Below are 19,053 nucleotides of genomic sequence, written 5' to 3' on the forward strand. Positions count from 1 at the left end.
CAAGCAGAGTTTCTATGGGGATCTGCCCAGTGAGACTGCTGATATGGGGCCCACACTGCTGTCTATATACAAACCATGCACTCATGGGGCACGTGTTGCCTAATATCCCCCTCACAACAAGGCGACCCATAAAAATCTTCCTTGAGGAAGAAAGTTTGGCCAAAACCTTCAGTCACCGTACTTGAAAAAGGAGACATGGAGAGAGAACACAGCCAGTGCTGCCTGGGTCCCAGTCAGAAACACACTCCTAACTTTCATAACAAATGGCTTGTTATTCAATTGCAGAACTGCTACGGATATAGATAAAATCAAATAAGATTCTCTGGTCAAGACTTTGTGAGGTTAGACAAATGCATTTCCTTGACCTCTCTCGGGTGGGACCGGGGCCCCTGTGACTTTTATAAACATACCACTGTACTGGAGGGTTTTCAGCATTTTTGTACCGGAATCCCTGGGGACCTCAGTTGGAAACGCTTTCTAAACCTGCCAAGCTGAAAGAGGGCCGAAAGAGAGCCAGGTTGGCCTCCGTGAGCCCTCACTGTCCAGGCTGGGGCCAGAACAGCCATTAGTCATGGCAGGTCTGCTTATTAATGGGCAGGCTTTCTCCTCCTAAATGATTCGTCTGCTGAAGTATAAACACCGATCCTCTGGAACAGCATCCACTCGCTTAACCGTATTTACTAATAAGCACCCTTGCTTGGGGGAGCCATAATTTGTCCCGGCGTTAAGGAGTAGCTGTAAATGAAGACTTAATCCCCCTGGTTCCAGAGCTGTCTTAGAAATTAAAGACAAAGAGAACCCTTTACAGTTCAGAAAGGCATATAAAATATTCCATATTATTACCGCCCGTGTCAACATCTAAAACTTATTTGAAGACATGTAAATCCTTTAACTTGCCTTTGCTGAAAGTTCCTGACTTCGAATGTTCCAGCACATATTACGAGAGACCCTCTCATTTCACGAGAGGAAGCTCTCGCTGCTCTGGGACCAAATGCATGCAAGGTCATGCTTTTACCAAGCAGCCACCCCCTTCTCAACCCGCAGCTGCTTCCCACCACGGCCACATCCACACTTAGCACAGCTTCAGCAGCCATTTCCACTCAAATGGGACAGGGAAGTGCCTCAGGGTGGAGCACAAACATCCATTTCTCTTTAGCTCTGAGCACTGCATGATTCATCCTGGGTTGGGGTAAGTCCTGGAGATCACCTGGGAACCCTTAAAGGGACGGGTATCAAGCCTCACCTCAAACTTCCTCAATCAGAAATTCTGGGAGTGAATCTCAGGAATCTGTACAATCAAAGAGCTGCCGTACGTGATTTTGAAGCAGCCCATCTAGAATCCATGCACAGGCTACATCTGCAACCCCCAATCAATTGATTCCACGCTCGGCAGACTAGATCACACTGCAGATATTTTGTTGGACTCAGACGCTGGGCAGACTCCTTTAACTGGAAAATACATGGAAGTAATTTATCTGTGCGACCTCCTTCCGGTTTCAGGCAACCTTTGTGCGTTAGCCCAGAACTTCTCCTTAGATGAATCCGCTTTCTTCTTTGTGGCTACAAGCAGGCTATTAGAAACATTTCAGTGGGGGTGTATCAAAGTCACAAACAATGAGCCAAGGATCTGGGAGGCAAAGGGAACATTTTTCTAAAGTGTCACGAGTTGTTTATTGTTTATTATTGAAAGTTAACAATTTATCTTTACAGAATGGGCTCATCTCAACAGAAGAGCCCAAGAAAGGAAGAAGCAAGTGTGGTGCCTCATTGCAGAAGACAGACAGACGCTGTAGGCACAGCGCTGCCTGTGAAGTGAACAGAGAGAATCTTGTCTTTATGATGTCATGTATGTTACTCAAGCCTACTGTGAGAACATCGTGCAGATGAAGCAAATATTTCATTCCGTTGCTACCCTTGTTCTAGAAAGGCGATTTTTCCAAACTTGTGAGAGCAGTGGAGCCTGGGGCCACCATGCCCATTTCTCGGCCTCCCAGACACTTTGATTCCATAGGTCTGGGATGGGCCTTGCATCGGAACCTTCATAAACTTCCCAGGTCAAGTCCCCAAGTTAGAAATTGCAACAGTCTTTGAGAATCACCTGAACGTCATTAGAAAGGGAAATGAACAAAAATGGAGAGGAGCCAAATGGGACTGACCATTATTTTAAAGGTTTGTATCTTTAAAAGGACCTGCCAAGTCCTCTTTAAGGTTTATTTAAAAAAATCACTTAATGGAACACTGTAAAACTAAGTCTGTATTAAAATACACACACACACACACACACACACACACACACAAACACACCCTGATATCATCTACTCAGTTTGTCTTTGGTTGTAGAGATTATTCCTGACCCTGAACCACCCATTTTCTCTTATAAGAAGCAGCTGAGTTTAGCTCTTCTAACGGACACACCCGGTGCTCCCTCTAGAAATAAAGAATTCAGGGAGTGATAACAAAGCAGCATTTTGAGGGCACACAATCCGTCCGGTTCCCGAATCTTTCAGAATTCCTTCTGTAGAATTCCTTCTGATGGACTAAGATGCAAATAAAATGCATGCTTTTGTTATTAAAACCTTACAAGGCTGAACAGTGCTATAGCTGCCCTGGGATCCACAGTGTTCCTTCTCCATCCTCCCTTCCTGTTCCTCCCTCCTCTCAGAACTTTTCCTGACCCTGAGCTCTGCTCTGAGCACTGTGCAAGATCTAGAGAGGTTTGAACTCACTCAGAGGAAATAAACCAGGTGTATACGACTGTTTCTAAAATGTGACTATAAGATCCTAAGAACATTGAGAGGGAAAGGGGGGTTGCAACTGACCACAGGGATTTGGAATGCCCAATACCAGTTATACCGAAAGCAAATATGATAGAAAAAAAAAAGAGCAAATGTCTTGGAAAGCAAAGAAAAAAAAACTAAAGAACAGTCCCTCTTAGATATTAGTTTCTGCCCATCCTGGCACATAGCAGATACTGAATAAAAAAGCATGCCCATGGATAAATACACATCCTTTTGTGCAGTCACAGCAAGGAGAGACCACTCAAGACAGGCGTGTGGATTTTTCTGGTAGTTTGTGGGAGAAGCAGCTCTTTGCAAACAACCCTCGCCCGGGACTGACACTTTACACTTTGTTCCTTTAGTTTTACACTTTGGATTGCATTGTGCAAGACTCCATATTAATCAACCAGTGCTTAACCAATTAACTTGATAAGTATTTGAGTATTACCATGTGTACAATTTCAGATCACTTTGCTAACTTAGGATTTGCTGCAACAAAGAACAAGACAGATGTGATCCTCTCCCTCAGAGAGCTTACAGTTTACTGAGGGAGACAGAAAGTAAATAACAAAAAAAGCATTATGCAGAATAATTACAGATTATGATAAATGTTATGGGTACAACAAGGTGGATACAGCAAAGGCCTCTATGCGAAAGAGCTCGCCTGATGATGGAGGAGGAATCAGCCATGCAATGAGCAGGGAGTGAATTGCATGGCAGAAGGGAAAGAGCTGGCCGGTGCTGGGCACAGAGAGGGGGGCAGTGTGGGCACAGCACAGAGTGGGAGTGGGGCAGGGCACAGGGTGAGGATGTAAAGGCAGGAAGTGCCATAGCCCTCAGCGTTAGGAGCCCGAATTTTGTTCTCCTTTCATGGGAATCCAATGACGTGTTTTACCTAAGGAAGTGACACGTTCGATTTATAATTTTACAAGGATAATCCAGATGCTATGCGTGGTATCCGTGGGGTAGGGTAAGAACGGAAGCTGGAAGTGAGGGGGTCTGGTAGGAGGTTACTCAGTGGTCTAGTTGAGAGGTGGGAGAAGGACCGTGGCAGTAGAGACAGAAAAGTGAACAGTTTAGACACAATGTGAAGGGAGGACCCATGGGACTTTTTGATGGTAATGGATAAGCGGCCCAAGGGACCCAGTGTCGTACCAGGGCTTGGGGCTCCAGTGACAGTGAACGGTGCTCCTGTTAACTGGGTGGGCAGTCAGCAGTCAGGCTGGTGGGAGCAGGGCTGGGAGGTCTTGGGAGGTCTTGCTCCTGCCCTCAAACACACCACCAATACTTTGAAAGAAACCTGGGCAGCACATGAAAAGATGCTCAACGTCGCTCCTCATCAGGGAAATACAAATCAAAACCACACTCAGATATCACCTCACGCCAGTCAGCGTGGCCAAAATGAACAAATCAGGAGACTATAGATGCTGGAGAGGATGTGGAGAAACGGGAACCCTCTTGCACTGTTGGGTGGGAATGCAAATTGGTGCAGCCACTCTGGAAAACAGTGTGGAGGTTCCTCAAAAAATTAAAAATAGACCTACCCTATGACCCAGCAATAGCACTGCTAGGAATTTACCCAAGGGATACAGGAGTACTGATGCATAAGGGCACTTGTACCCCAATGTTTATAGCAGCACTCTCAACAATAGCCAAATTATGGAAAGAGCCTAAATGTCCATCAACTGATGAATGGATAAAGAAATTGTGGTTTATATACACAATGGAATACTATGTGGCAATGAGAAAGAATGAAATCTGGCCCTTTGTAGCAACATGGATGGAACTGGAGAGTGTTATGCTAAGTGAAATGAGTCAGATAGAGAAAGATACCATATGGTTTCACTCTTATGTGGATCCTGAGAAACTTAACAGAAGCCATGGGGGAGGGGAAGGAAAAAAAAAGAGGTTAGAGTGGGAGAGAGCTAATGCATAAGAGACTGTTAAAAACTGAGAACAAACTGAGGGTTGATGGGGGGTGGGAGGGAGGGGTGGGTGGGTGATAGGTATTGGGGAGGGCACCTTTTGGGATGAGCACTGCGTGTTGTATGGAAACCAATTTGACAATAAACTTCATATATTGAAACAAAAAAAAAAGAAACCTGGGCAGTTCAATGAAACCAAGTTGGTGACAACTCCATGTCAGGGGTATTTGCAGCTGAGAGAAGGATGGAGAGCATGACCACCCTGGAAGGAGTGAGGGTGACGTGGAGCCTCTGGAGCAGGAGCAGGTGGCAGGGGTGGGGCACATGGGTTCCTCCCATCACATGTGTGCCTGACCGCACACCCTCACTGGAGGGACACCAGGCCCTGCAACTTCCCCACGTGAGTCTCCCTTGGGACCGTTTTGTTGTTATTTGCACTTCAGATGCACAAAATCACCTATCAAATATTCCAAACACAGAACAAAATATGCCAAGAATTTCTAAAAACATTGATCAAGACATACTGTTTAAGGGTAAAAGTCTACCTTGAAGCTTTGATTTTTTTTTTTAATGTTTATTTATTTCTGAGAGACAGAGTGTGAGCAGGGCAGAGGCGGAGACAGAGGGAGACACAGAATCCGAAGCAGGCTCCAGGCTCTGAGCAGTCAGCACAGAGCCCGATGCGTGGCTCGAACCCACAAACCGTGAGACTATGACCTAAGCCGAAGTTGGATGCTTAAGGGACTGAGCCACCCAGGCGCCCCTGAAGCTTTGATTTCTTTAAAAAAAGCAGAGATTAGTCACACACTGTTAAATGTTGTCAAATGAACAAATGGGTGGGAGAATGAAGATGTATTTAATTTGAAATCATTTTATTTTAATAATTTAAAAATATTTGAGCTCTCTTCCTAACTGCTGATTCTTCTTTTATTTTTACTATCAGTCACATAGTCAAGTCCAGTCTAGACAAAGTTCACTCAATTAACATACTGTCAATAACAGAATGTCCCTGCCTTTCTATGTGATAAGGACGCCTCTGACTGTCACATGGGTATGCTCCCCACGTGTGTTTCTATCAGAGGAAAGGATGAGAGGGACCTCATGCTCTCACCTGGTGTCCAGGAAGATGTATCTGGAAGACAGTGGGGGGTAAATTTAGTCAGGGATCTGAAGTTAACTTGTCCCTGTGATACTTTGTTGCTCAGACTGTAATACTGAGCTCTCCTGGAGCTTTCTGAAGACAACAGGCCAATGGTTTCCTCCAGTTAAAAACTTTTTCTTTATTTAAATGAATGGCATCTAAAATCACCACCATTAAGGTTCCCCCAAGTTGTAAATGTGTTTAACCCAGAGAAGGCAGACCAAGCGGGCTGCATTTTGGCGGGGGGGAAGCAGTTGTCCCCACTTGCTAACATTCCAAATGCCACCGGAAAGACCTGAAAAGACAGTGATCTGTCTTAAATCTGATCCCTTAAAGCAAGTGATTTTGGACTACATCTCAGGGGAGATGCGGAATGCTTATTGAGAAGGTGACAACAAAACGATGGGTTTCTTTCATTCTTTTTTTTTGTTGTTGTTGTTCTTCTAAAAAAAAATAGTAACTTGAACCTCAAAGCTGAAACTTGAGGCATAGCCCCATTGGTCATTTTATGTGCCAGAATGTGGATGCCACAGGAGACTGGTTCACGTTAGATTTTAGAAAGGAGGGCACAGGTTTTGAGGCTCAGAATGAATTTCCAGATAATGTTAGCAGGATCCAAATGTTGAATCCCCAAACTTTTAACAGATGGCGGATGACTTACACTGAAATATTCTTTTTTTTTAAATTATATTAAAAAAAAAAAAGCTGTTCTAGAGACAGAGCACGCAAGCAGGAGAGAGGGGCAGAGGAAGAGAGAGAGACAATCTCAAGCAGTCTCCACGCTTGCATGGAGCCCAGTGCAAGGCTTGATCCCATGACCCTGGGATCATGACCTGAGCAGAAATCAAGAGTCAGATGTTCAACCAACTGGACCACACAGGTGCCCCTGAAATATTCTTTTTTATGCTTCACATTTGATTTGTCAGACTATTTAACCAGACCAAGTCATGACTAAAATTCCTATTTGAATAAACATTTAGTTTACCATAAATTTGTTTTCATAATATATTAAAATACTATTTGTTTCCCAAAAAAATAAAGCCTGAAATCTCATTAAATAGAAAGAGCTAGTTTTACAGAAATACACAAGATAATAGCAGTTTGGTGAAATTACGAAGTGTTTTGAGCAGGAAGCCCTTTTCTACACAATTTAATTTTCATAACATAACTTTTTTTTTTTTTTAAGATTTAAGATTAGGAATCTTTCTCCCAGTTAGGATTTGTAGATGTGCTTCTGAGTTACAATGAACAGGTAAACAAGCCCACAGATTTGTCAGTTAAAGAGAACCTTCCTGGTACTGGAGGAGTTGGCTCCCTTACTGAAGTCTGTTCTCTGTACAACGCAAAAGCGAAACAGGTTCTCCCACCCACTGACTTCCCCTGGGGATTTCTGGGGGGAATTCTGGGATTTGCGATGCCCTTTAAAACACCAAACTTGAGCCTCACTATCCAGTCGAGGAAGGTTACGAAAGACGCAGGAGTCTTCTCCAGAGATTAGTTGCTAGTTTAAAACAATGCTGGATTTGAAAAAAAGTCTCTCAGGCACCAATGGATTAATCTCGCCCTTTCTCTATTGAGATAAATGAAAGGAGAAGAAATGCCCGCAGCACTATTTTTTTCAAAGGATCCTCAAAAAACAAACATTGGTGCAAATGTCAAGATTTATAAAAGGGAAGAAATATGTTGGGACCTTCCAAAACAAAATAACTTCCCTACTTATTTTGGCCGTGTGTTTCTATTCTTTTCAGACTTGAGCAAGATTGTTCACATGTTAGAAATATTTCCTTGTGGATTTGTCTCAGAAGATTCACTCACCAGCCTGCTTCTCCCTGGCCACCTGGTGGGCTGGAATGTGCTAAGAGGATGGAAATTAATATCTAAAGGAGGCCAAAACAAATGTAAATGAGAAAGAAATCGACCTCATAATAATATTTAGTATTTTCAAATCCCCAAATAAGTAATATAGAATGTCTATCAATTTATTGTTATTTTAAATTTTTTTAGTATTTATTATTTATTTTTGAGAGAGAGAGAGAGAGACAGCACAGGGGAGGGGCAGAGAGAGACAGAGACACACAATCTGAAGCAGGCTCCAGGCTCTGAGCTGTCAGCACAGAGCCCGACACGGGGCTCGAACTCACAGAGCGTGAGATCATGACCTGAGCTGAAGTCGGACGCTTAACCGACTGAGACACCCAGGTGCCCCAATTTATTGTAATTTTTTAATAATGTGATTGATAATATAGGGAATACAGATATTTAAACAAATTTTAAACAGGTGAGAGGTATCCTGAGTGTATCTTTGAGAGCTGTGAGAAATCAGGAAGGAAACATGATTTTAGAATTAATCCATGTGATGGTTTTGTGTTCTCTTCTTCACCAGATGTGTGACCTCAACCATAACCTGATATCCATGACCTTCCAACAGTCATTGTAGGCTTTCTTAGTCCTATGGCAAAAGAGCGTTTGTCCTCGGTGACAGAAGTTCTTTTCCTAAGAAGCTTTGTGATTCATTTATGGCTCAGTGACGAATAAGAGACTCTTACTGAGTAGGTTGGCCTCAAACGGACCGCCCAGCTTAACTTTCTATCATTCTAAGAGGACTCTGAATTTGAAACTGCTCCAGTAACTTTCCAATTGGAGAAGAGCAGGATGCGGAGAGCAAGTAGCATCTCATTAAGCAGCCCAATGAGCAGACGCTGCCCTAGGTGTGTTTTATTTGACATTTCATTTAGTGGTTGCAGCAACTCTACGACGTAGGATTATGATCATCCTCATTTTGCAGAAGAAAGAGAATAAACACATTTCTCGACATCACACTAACACTGTTAGGTAGCTTCCAAGTCTGCCTTCTGAGTCCACTCAATTTGCAATAAGCATCCTTTACCCTCTATCCGTAATATGAGGATAACGGAAAACCAGTCTTGCTTTTATAAATAATAGTAATGAAAAATCCAAAGTCTGGAGAGCTCAAGTTCCTGGGTTTACTTTCACCAAACTTGGACAATTTTGGGCAGTAATTATCAAAGCCAGATTATTTTCAAAACTGTAACTATTATAAATAAATGTAAAAGTAGAAATTAAAATTTAAGTTCTGCTTTAAAATTGTGAAGCCAACAAGAAGAAAAGGCACTTTCATAGTTTTACCCATTTTTAAGACACTGATAAGTCCTACAGAGTTTGTAGACATAAATGAAAGATAAGGTTAGTTGCTATCTTGCTATAATTGCTTTTTACACCAAGTACTTGTTAACGTCTGCCTTTAAAAAAGCAGAATATTGATATACAATGTGATCATTTATTTACCCATAGTGATTTTAGGTAGTAATATCATTTCTAGTCTGTATGGATTTATTGAATTATATCTTCGCTTTCTTTATTGTTTTTTAAATAACCATACAAGGCAATTTGCTACCTATTTTTGAGGCACATAAGTAAGTCATTTGCTATAACTGAGAATTGTCTTCCCTGATGCCCTTGTGATTACCATTCTCAAAATAACTGATTTCAATTCACCCCAGTTTTGCAGGTGAAAGTTCTTGCCCAACTTCTGAGTAAAAACATTTGCTAGTTGTGTCTCTTGTGTCAAATGTCCAGAGTAAGTCTTTTCAATATTTTTTCCTTTGCAAATTTCATCTTTCAATTACCAAATCAATTACTTTTTAAATCAACGTCACTGAAACTCACATAACAAAGTACAGTGTTAGAACAGAGCAACATTCTGAAACAGATCTGGGGACAGTGACGAGCTGTCCAACTTGCTCTCATACAGGGAGTGAGATCTGATGTGCTCCCTGCTCCTCCTGAAACTCTTTCTACTAAAACACATAGATAAAAATTAACATACATTTTCCTCATTATTTTTACCTTTTTCCAATTCTTATACTTTTCCAAAGGTGTGTGTGTGTGTGTGTGTGTGTGTGTGTGTGTGTGTGTATTCCTTCCCCACCCCCCGCCCCGAATTGCTTTAAAATAATGATCAAAGCATGCTCTGAACACAATTCTTCTCTGAAGAGCAAAGTACACAGACCAGAAAGCTTCCCTTCAGGAAGGAATTACTTTTTTTCTCCTAAAACTACCAGGTGCTACTTCTCTAAATATTTTGTATTGACTAAGGTATCTAGACAACGGGCCACAATATAATGAATTTAAAAGGTTAACCATCAGAGATAATATTAGATGAGAGTAAAAAGAACACTGGATTGGGGTGAATGCCTCATGAATGGCAGTGTTCACACTCCTTGAACTGTCTCCTGGTGGCCAAGGTGTGGAGGAGACTGCCTACCCATCAGAACTACACCGGGGGAGGGAGGGTTGTGCAAAGTAACTGTGAACATTTAAGCCAAGCTCTGCAGAGCCTAAGTGCTATGCACATTTCACTTCTCCACAACTTATTAAGGGTCAAGGCTCTCAGAAATCAAAGAAGGAAGAGGGATGCAGGACGTCAGATTTACCAATTCTTCATTTTCAAACTCCGAGTTATACTGTGCTCCTTCTTCGGTCACGGGTTTCTGAACGATGTTCCTGCAGACGAGCCAGATGGTCAGACTAGCAATGAACATCCCGATATCAGGCACAAACACTCTGATCCCATTGCCGGCATCAGCTCCCTTTAAGCTACGGAGGGAAAAAAAAAAGAGGGAGGAAATTTAGTTGTTTTTCTATTTCTATGGTTACACTATCTTAAAGTATTTCTGAATCTTCTTAATGAGTTTTAAAAAAGGGATCCTCAGTTTCTGCCTAGAAGGGACTGGAAAGCTTTCCCTCCATCTCAGAATCTTATATAATGTACTAAGATTCAGGAATGTTCCACGATTTCACTGGAGTTTCTGAAATACTATAAAGGATCCTAACCCAATTCTCACTCCTAAAACATGCTAATGATCCATATTGTTATTAAATAAGCCACATGTGCAGCACAGATACAGGTGTCTGCAATCTAGCTGAAGCACATACTAGCAGCTGGGAGATAGTTTACCTTAGACGTAAATCAAAGCTAGAGAAAAAGAGAGAAAATGTTAAAGCAGTCCTTGAATGCAGGACCTCTTCATTATTTTGAATACTTAGTTGATTTTGTTTTCCATACTGTTCCAAGAAAGGTGGATCTAATATGTTTCTTCCTTCAACCTAGGAGAATGGACAGTGAACTTAGAATTGGAAGATTTGAGTTCAAGTGTAATGCCTGACACTGACAAACTGTATTCACTGGGGGGTTTCCCATGGCCAATGCATTCCTTCTCCATGCCAAAGGGATACTACTCTTTGCCTTCTTTATAGAAGTCAAATGAAAGTGATTCAATGTTTATCAGAGATAAACTCGTTTAGGAACTAAGCACGTGATCAAATACATACTCTATTCATTTATATTGTATGCATTATATATTTTGATAAAAACATAAAATGGGGGGCGCCTGCATGGCTCAGTTGGTTAAGTGTCTGACTTTGGCTCAGATCATGATCTCATGGTTCATGAGTTCGAGCCCCACATCAGGCTCTGTGCTGACAGCTCAGACCCTGGAGCCTGCTTCGGATTCTGTGTCTCCCTTTCTCTCTGCCCCTCCCCCACTCATGCTCTGTTTCTCTCTCTCTCAAAAAGAGACATTAAAAAAAAAACATAAAATATAATAAAAAGCAAGATCCCCATTGCCTAGAAATGACCGTTGTTAACATTTTGGTAAATGAAAGCATTGTTAATAATATCTACTACAACTGAGCAATTGCTCTGTATTAAGAGCTTGGTATATAGTATTTCATCCAACCAACCACCATATGGAGATAGGTATTATTATTTATCCTCCTTTTACATATGAAAACAACAACAACAACAACAACTAAGTCTCCAAAAGGTAAATATACTTCCCTCAAGTCAACACAGATAGAGAGAGAACAGAAGTATACTCAAGCTCCCTTTAGGACCAGATTTTATGTTCTCAACTACTGGGTTCTCGCATGTATATCTGCGTGGCTTTTCCTTCTAGTTTTCCTCTGTTTCTAGACATACATAGTGACGGTTTACAACACTAAGCTCATACTATGTTTTGAAAATGATTAGCTCCTGTAATAGATCATTAATAGTTTTTCAACTCACTGATTATTTAAAAAAATTTTTTTTAACATTTTTTTTTGGCACAGAGAGAGACAGAGCATGAACAGGGGGAGGGTCAGAGAGAGAGGGAGACACAGAATCGGAAACAGGCTCCAGGCTCCGAGCTGTCAGCACAGAGACCGACACGGGGCTTGACCTCACGGACCGCGAGATCATGACCTGAGCCGAAGTCGGACGCTTAAACGACTGATCCACCCAGGCGCCCATCAACTCACTGATTATTTTTAAACATCACCATGTTCATGATCTGACAGCATTTAACTATTCCACTACTGCTGTACATTTAGAATGTTTCCATTTATTTGTCACTATAGCATATGTAAAAGTTAAGTGTTAATTACCTAAAGAATCTTCCCATCTAGGATCTTCCAGGACAAAAAAAAAAAAAAAAAAAAAAAAAAAAAAAAATATCCTCACATCTTCTTTTTAAAGAATGGTCCAGAATAGGGCATGCCCCACATAAGCTTCTTTTTTTTATACATGGCTCTAAACCCTTCTGAATAGAGAAGCATGAGTAGTTAAGAGATCTCTTACCTCCATAAATGAAACAGACATGATTGTGGCAGAGGTATTTAAAAATGGCAAATCCCTTTCATTTGGGGGAAGGGTAAGAGGATTTAATTAAGAAAACTTCACCCCAAACGAAACATACAGCATGAGATCTAATGATTGATTTTATCTCAGGAAAAAGGGAGAGGTTTGTTGTATACTTTAAAAGTGATCAGACAGTGCAAACAAAAATAAGAATAAAAAGAAAGAAGAAAGAAAGAGAAAGAAGGGGTCCAGGGGAGAGACCAGGAAAGAAGGCCAGGCTCCAGGGGCTGTTTGGTGCTGTGCGGGGCTCAGTTCCAGAGACCCACCAGTCCTAATCAGGGGGGCTTGGGGGAATAGATTATTATAGCTCTTTCCCGGGAAACACGTTGACTGTGGCATTTTATGAAGAGCACCAACCAAGCGGAGTTGAGAGGAAAAGAATTCTTAAAGGAAAGGTAACAAGGATTCTAGGTCTGGCCTCAGCTGCTTCTTGCCTCACAGCACAGAGACCGGGAAGCCAGAGCAGAGCCTTATGCCTTTCCCACCTGTGGACTGCATTAAGTTCCCAGTCTGCAGTCACTTTGAGGCAACAGTCTCAGCTTTGTGTTTCTTGGTCCCCGAAGACACATTTCATAGCATACATACATCACGGGAGGAGATGAATGCTGTTTGCAAAAGCAATCACTCCACTCACTGTGATAGAATTCAGCTACTGGATCCAGGATTGGGCTGTGATCCCGATTTGCAATGAAACCATTCAGCCACAGAGGTGCTAACCTATTAACTACTACTCTTGGCTTGCTGAGTTAACAAAGCAGTGCATTCATGCAACCGTTGAAGAAACAATGAAACTTCTGAAGAATCTGAAGAGCATGTACAACGAACAGGTCACAGTCTAATTGATATGTCATTTGGGGATCGTCTCATCAATCAAGTTTCCTTCATTGTTTGGACAATGTAGTGGACCAGTGTCTACTAAAGTAAGCTAATCAGAATGTTAGTCCCCAGAAATGCTGTGAATTGAATATAATAAGACGAAATAAAAGAAAACAAAGTGGTCAAATAAGTGTCAGAAAATCACAGTGCATATTACTGTAGTAGAGAACTTGATAAGTTATGTAGCAAAACAAGAAATTTGAGTTTACCTCCTTCTCTGTTTTTTTTTTTTTTTTTTTTTTTTTATGAAGTTTATTGACAAATTGGTTTCCATACAACACCCAGTGCTCATCCCAAAAGGTGCCCTCCTCAATACCCATCACCCACCCGCCCCTCCCTCCCACCCCCCATCAACCCTCAGTTTGTTCTCAGTTTTTAACAGTCTCTTATGCTTTGGCTCTCTCCCACTCTAACGTCTTTTTTTTTTTTTTTCTCCCTTCCCCTCCCCCATGGGTTCCTGTTGAGTTTCTCAGGATCCACATAAGAGTGAAACCATATGGTATCTGTCTTTCTCTGTATGGCTTATTTCACTTAGCATCACACTCTCCAGTTCCATCCACGTTGCTACAAAAGGCCATATTTCATTTTTTCTCATTGCCACGTAGTATTCCATTGTGTATATAAACCACAATTTCTTTATCCATTCATCAGTTGATGGACATTTAGGCTCTTTCCATAATTTGGCTATTGTTGAGAGTGCTGCTATGAACATTGGGGTACAAGTGCCCCTATGCATCAGTACTCCTGTATCCCTTGGGTAGATTCCTAGCAGTGCTATTGCTGGGTCATAGGGTAGGTCTATTTTTAATTTTCTGAGGAACCTCCACACTTCTTTCCAGAGCGGCTGCACCAATTTGCATTCCCACCAACAGTGCAAGAGGGTTCCCGTTTCTCCACATCCTCTCCAGCATCTATAGTCTCCTGATTTGTTCATTTTGGCCACTCTGACTGGCGTGAGGTGATACCTGAGTGTGGTTTTGATTTGTATTTCCCTGATAAGGAGCGACGCTGAACATCTTTTCATGTGCCTGTTGGCCATCTGGATGTCTTCTTTAGAGAAGTGTCTATTCATGTTTTCTGCCCATTTCTTCACTGGGTTATTTGTTTTTCGGGTGTGGAGTTTGGTGAGCTCTTTATAGATTTTAGATACTAGCCCTTTGTCCGATATGTCATTTGCAAATATCTTTTCCCATTCCGTTGGTTGTCTTTTAGTTTTGTTGGTTGTTTCCTTTGCTGTGCAGAAGCTTTTTATCTTCATAAGGTCCCAGTAATTCACTTTTGCTTTTAATTCCCTTGCCTTTGGGGATGTGTCGAGTAAGAGATTGCTACGGCTGAGGTCAGAGAGGTCTTTTCCTGCTTTCTCCTCTAAGGTTCTGATGGTTTCCTGTCTCACATTTAGGTCCTTTATCCATTTTGAGTTTATTTTTGTAAATGGTGTGAGAAAGTGGTCTAGTTTCAACCTTCTGCATGTTGCTGTCCAGTTCTCCCAGCACCATTTGTTAAAGAGGCTGTCTTTTTTCCATTGGATGTTCTTTCCTGCTTTGTCAAAGATGAGTTGGCCATATGTTTGTGGGTCTAGTTCTGGGGTTTCTATTCTATTCCATTGGTCTGTGTGTCTGTTTTTGTGCCAATACCATGCTGTCTTGATGATGACAGCTTTGTAGTAGAGGCTGAAGTCTGGGATTGTGATGCCTCCTGCTTTGGTCTTCTTCTTCAAAATTCCTTTGGCTATTCGGGGCCTTTTGTGGTTCCATATGAATTTTAGGATTGCTTGTTCTAGTTTCGAGAAGAATGCTGGTGCAATTTTGATTGGGATTGCATTGAATGTGTAGATAGCTTTGGGTAGTATTGACATTTTGACAATATTTATTTTTCCAATCCATGAGCAGGGAATGTCTTTCCATTTCTTTAAATCTTCTTCAATTACCTTCATAAGCTTTCTATAGTTTTCAGCATACAGATCCTTTACATCTTTGGTTAGATTTATTCCTAGGTATTTTATGCTTTTTGGTGCAATTGTGAATGGGATCAGTTTCTTTATTTGTCTTTCTGTTGCTTCATTGTTAGTGTATAAGAATGCAACTGATTTCTGTACATTGATTTTGTATCCTGCAACTTTGCTGAATTCATGTATCAGTTCTAGCAGACTTTTGGTGGAGTCTATCGGATTTTCCATGTATAATATCATGTCATCTGCAAAAAGCGAAAGCTTGACTTCATCTTTGCCAATTTTGATGCCTTTGATTTCCTTTTGTTGTCTGATTGCTGATGCTAGAACTTCCAGCACTATGTTAAATAACAACGGTGAGAGTGGGCATGCCTGTCGTGTTCCTGATCTCAGGGAAAAAGCTCTCAGTTTTTCCCCGTTGAGGATGATGTTAGCTGTGGGCTTTTCATAAATGGCTTTTATGATCTTTAAGTATGTTCCTTCTATCCCGACTTTCTCAAGGGTTTTTATTAAGAAAGGGTGCTGGATTTTATCAAAGGCCTTTTCTGCATCGATTGACAGGATCATATGGTTCTTCTCTTTTTTTTTGTTAATGTGATGTATCACGTTGATTGATTTGCGAATGTTGAACCAGCCCTGCATCCCAGGAATGAATCCCACTTGATCATGGTGAATAATTCTTTTTATATGCTGTTGAATTCGATTTGCTAGTATCTTATTGAGAATTTTGGCATCCATATTCATCAGGGATATTGGCCTGTAGTTCTCTTTTTTTACTGGGTCTCTGTCTGGTTTAGGAATCAAAGTAATACTGGCTTCATAGAATGAGTCTGGAAGTTTTCCTTCCCTTTCTATTTCTTGGAATAGCTTGAGAAGGATAGGTATTATCTCTGCTTTAAACGTCTGGTAGAACTCCCCTGGGAAGCCATCTGGTCCTGGACTCTTATTTGTTGGGAGATTTTTGATAACCGATTCAATTTCTTCGCTGGTTATGGGTCTGTTCAAGCTTTCTATTTCCTCCTGATTGAGTTTTGGAAGAGTGTGGGTGTTCAGGAATTTGTCCATTTCTTCCAGGTTGTCCAATTTGTTGGCATATAATTTTTCATAGTATTCCCTGATAATTGTTTGTATCTCTGAGGGATTGGTTGTAATAATTCCATTTTCATTCATGATTTTATCTATTTGGGTCATCTCCCTTTTCTTTTTGAGAAGCCTGGCTAGAGGTTTGTCAATTTTGTTTATTTTTTCAAAAAACCAACTCTTGGTTTCGTTGATCTGCTCTACAGTTTTTTTAGATTCTATATTGTTTATTTCTGCTCTGATCTTTATTATTTCTCTTCTTCTGCTGGGTTTAGGCTGCCTTTGCTGTTCTGCTTCTATTTCCTTTAGGTGTGCTGTTAGATTTTGTATTTGGGATTTTTCTTGTTTCTTGAGATAGGCCTGGATTGCGATGTATTTTCCTCTCAGGACTGCCTTCGCTGCGTCCCAAAGCGTTTGGATTGTTGTATTTTCATTTTCGTTTGTTTCCATATATTTTTTGATTTCTTCTCTAATTGCCTGGTTGACCCACTCATTCGTGAGTAGGGTGTTCTTTAACCTCCATGCTTTTGGAGGTTTTCCAGACTTTTTCCTGTGGTTGACTTCAAGCTTCATAGCATTGTGGTCTGAAAGTATGCATGGTATAATTTCAATTCTTGTAAACTTATGAAGGGCTGATTTGTGACCCAGTATATGATCTATCTTGGAGAATGTTCCATGTGCACTCGAGAAGAAAGTATATTCTGTTGCTTTGGGATGCAGAGTTCTAAATATATCTGTCAAGTCCATCTGATCCAGTGTCTCATTCAGGGCCCTTGTTTCTTTATTGACCGTGTGTCTAGATGATCTATCCATTTCTGTAAGTGGGGTGTTAAAGTCCCCAGCAATTACCACATTCTTATCAATAAGGTTGCTTATGTTTATGAGTAATTGTTTTATATATTTGGGGGCTCCGGTATTCGGCGCATAGACATTTATAATTGTTAGCTCTTCCTGATGGATAGACCCTGTAACTATTATATAATGTCCTTCTTCATCTCTTGTTACAGCCTTTAATTTAAAGTCTAGTTTGTCTGATATAAGTATGGCTACTCCAGCTTTCTTCTGGCTTCCAGTAGCATGATAAATAGTTCTCCATCCCCTCACTCTCAATCTAAAGGTGTCCTCAGGTCTAAAATGAGTCTCTTGTAGACAGCAAATAGATGGGTCTTGTTTTTTTATCCATTCTGATACCCTATGTCTTTTGGTTGGCGCATTTAATCCATTTACATTGTTATTATAGAAAGATACGGGTTTAGAGTCATTGTGATGTCTGTATGTTTTATGCTTGTAGTGATGTCTCTGGTACTTTGTCTCACAGGGTCCCCCTTAGGATCTCTTGTAGGGCTGGTTTAGTGGTGACAAATTCCTTCAGTTTTTGTTTGTTTGGGAAGACCTTTATCTCTCCTTCTATTCTAAATGACAGACTTGCTGGATAAAGGATTCTTGGCTGCATATTTTTGCTGTCTAGCACCCTGAAAATCTCGTGCCAATTCTTTCTGGCCTGCCAAGTTTCAAAAGAGAGATCAGTCACGAGTCTTATAGGTCTCCCTTTATATGTGAGGGCACGTTTACCCCTTGCTGCTTTCAGAATTTTCTCTTTATCCTTGTATTTTGCCAGTTTCACTATGATATGTCGTGCAGAAGATCGATTCAAGTTACGTCTGAAGGGAGTTCTCTGTGCCTCTTGGATTTCAATGCCTTTTTCCTTCCCCAGTTCAGGGAAGTTCTCAGCTATTATTTCTTCAAGTACCCCTTCAGCACCTTTCCCTCTCTCTTCCTCCTCTGGGATACCAATTATGCGTAAATTATTTCTTTTTAGTGTATCACTTAGTTCTCTAATTTTCCCCTCATACTCCTGGATTTTTTTATCTCTCTTTTTCTCAGCTTCCTCTTTTTCCATAACTTTATCTTCTAGTTCACCTATTCTCTCCTCTGCCTCTTCCATCCGAGCTGTGGTGGTTTGCATTTTGTTTTCCATTTCCTTTAAAGCGTTTTTCAGCTCCTCGTGACTGTTCATTAGTCCCCTGATGTCTGTAGCAAGAGATTCTCTGCTGTCCTGTATGCTGTTTTCCAGCCCAGCGATTAATTTTATGACTATTATTCTAAATTCACTTTCTGTTATATTATTTAAATCCTTTTTGATCAGCTCATTAGCTGTTGTTATTTCCTGGAGATTCTTCTGGGGGGAATTCTTCCGCTTGGTCATTTTGGATAGTCCCTGGTGTGTTGAGGGCCTGCAGGGCACTTCCCCTGTGCTGTGGTGTATAACTGGAGTTGGTGGGCGGGGCCGCAGTCCGACCTGATGTCTGCCCCCAGCCCACCGCTGGGGCCACAGTCAGACTGGTGTGTGCCTTCTCTTCCCCTCTCCTAGGGGCGGGATTCACTGTGGGGTGGCGTGGCCCGTCTGGGCTACTTGCACACTGCCAGGCTTGTGATGCTGGGGATCTGGTGTATTAGCTGGGGTGGGAAGGCAAGGTGCACGGCGGCAGGGGGGGCAGGCTTAGCTCGCTTCTCCTTAGGTGATCCACTTCAGGAGGGGCCCTGTGTAGCCGGAGGGAGTCAGATCGCTGCCGGAGGTTTGGCTCCGCAGAAGCACAGAGTTGGGT

General features: G+C 41.5%; 1 protein-coding gene across 2 annotated transcripts in view; it reads right to left on the reverse strand.

Annotated features, from left to right (window-relative positions):
• PIEZO2 (piezo type mechanosensitive ion channel component 2) overlaps positions 1–19,053 on the reverse strand; it is a 470,115-nt gene that overhangs the window by 195,325 nt on the left and 255,737 nt on the right. For both annotated transcript variants that reach the window (XM_047090354.1, XM_047090353.1), the window contains exon 5: positions 10,298–10,460. In XM_047090354.1, the coding sequence (XP_046946310.1) occupies positions 10,298–10,460 (163 nt within the window). The remainder of the gene's footprint in view (positions 1–10,297; positions 10,461–19,053) is intronic.

Source organism: Lynx rufus, unplaced genomic scaffold (genome assembly GCF_022079265.1).
Source record: "Lynx rufus isolate CCGP_SWC_20201006 ecotype Redwood Valley unplaced genomic scaffold, mLynRuf1.p SCAF_29, whole genome shotgun sequence".
NCBI classification, from domain to species: Eukaryota; Metazoa; Chordata; class Mammalia; order Carnivora; family Felidae; genus Lynx; species Lynx rufus.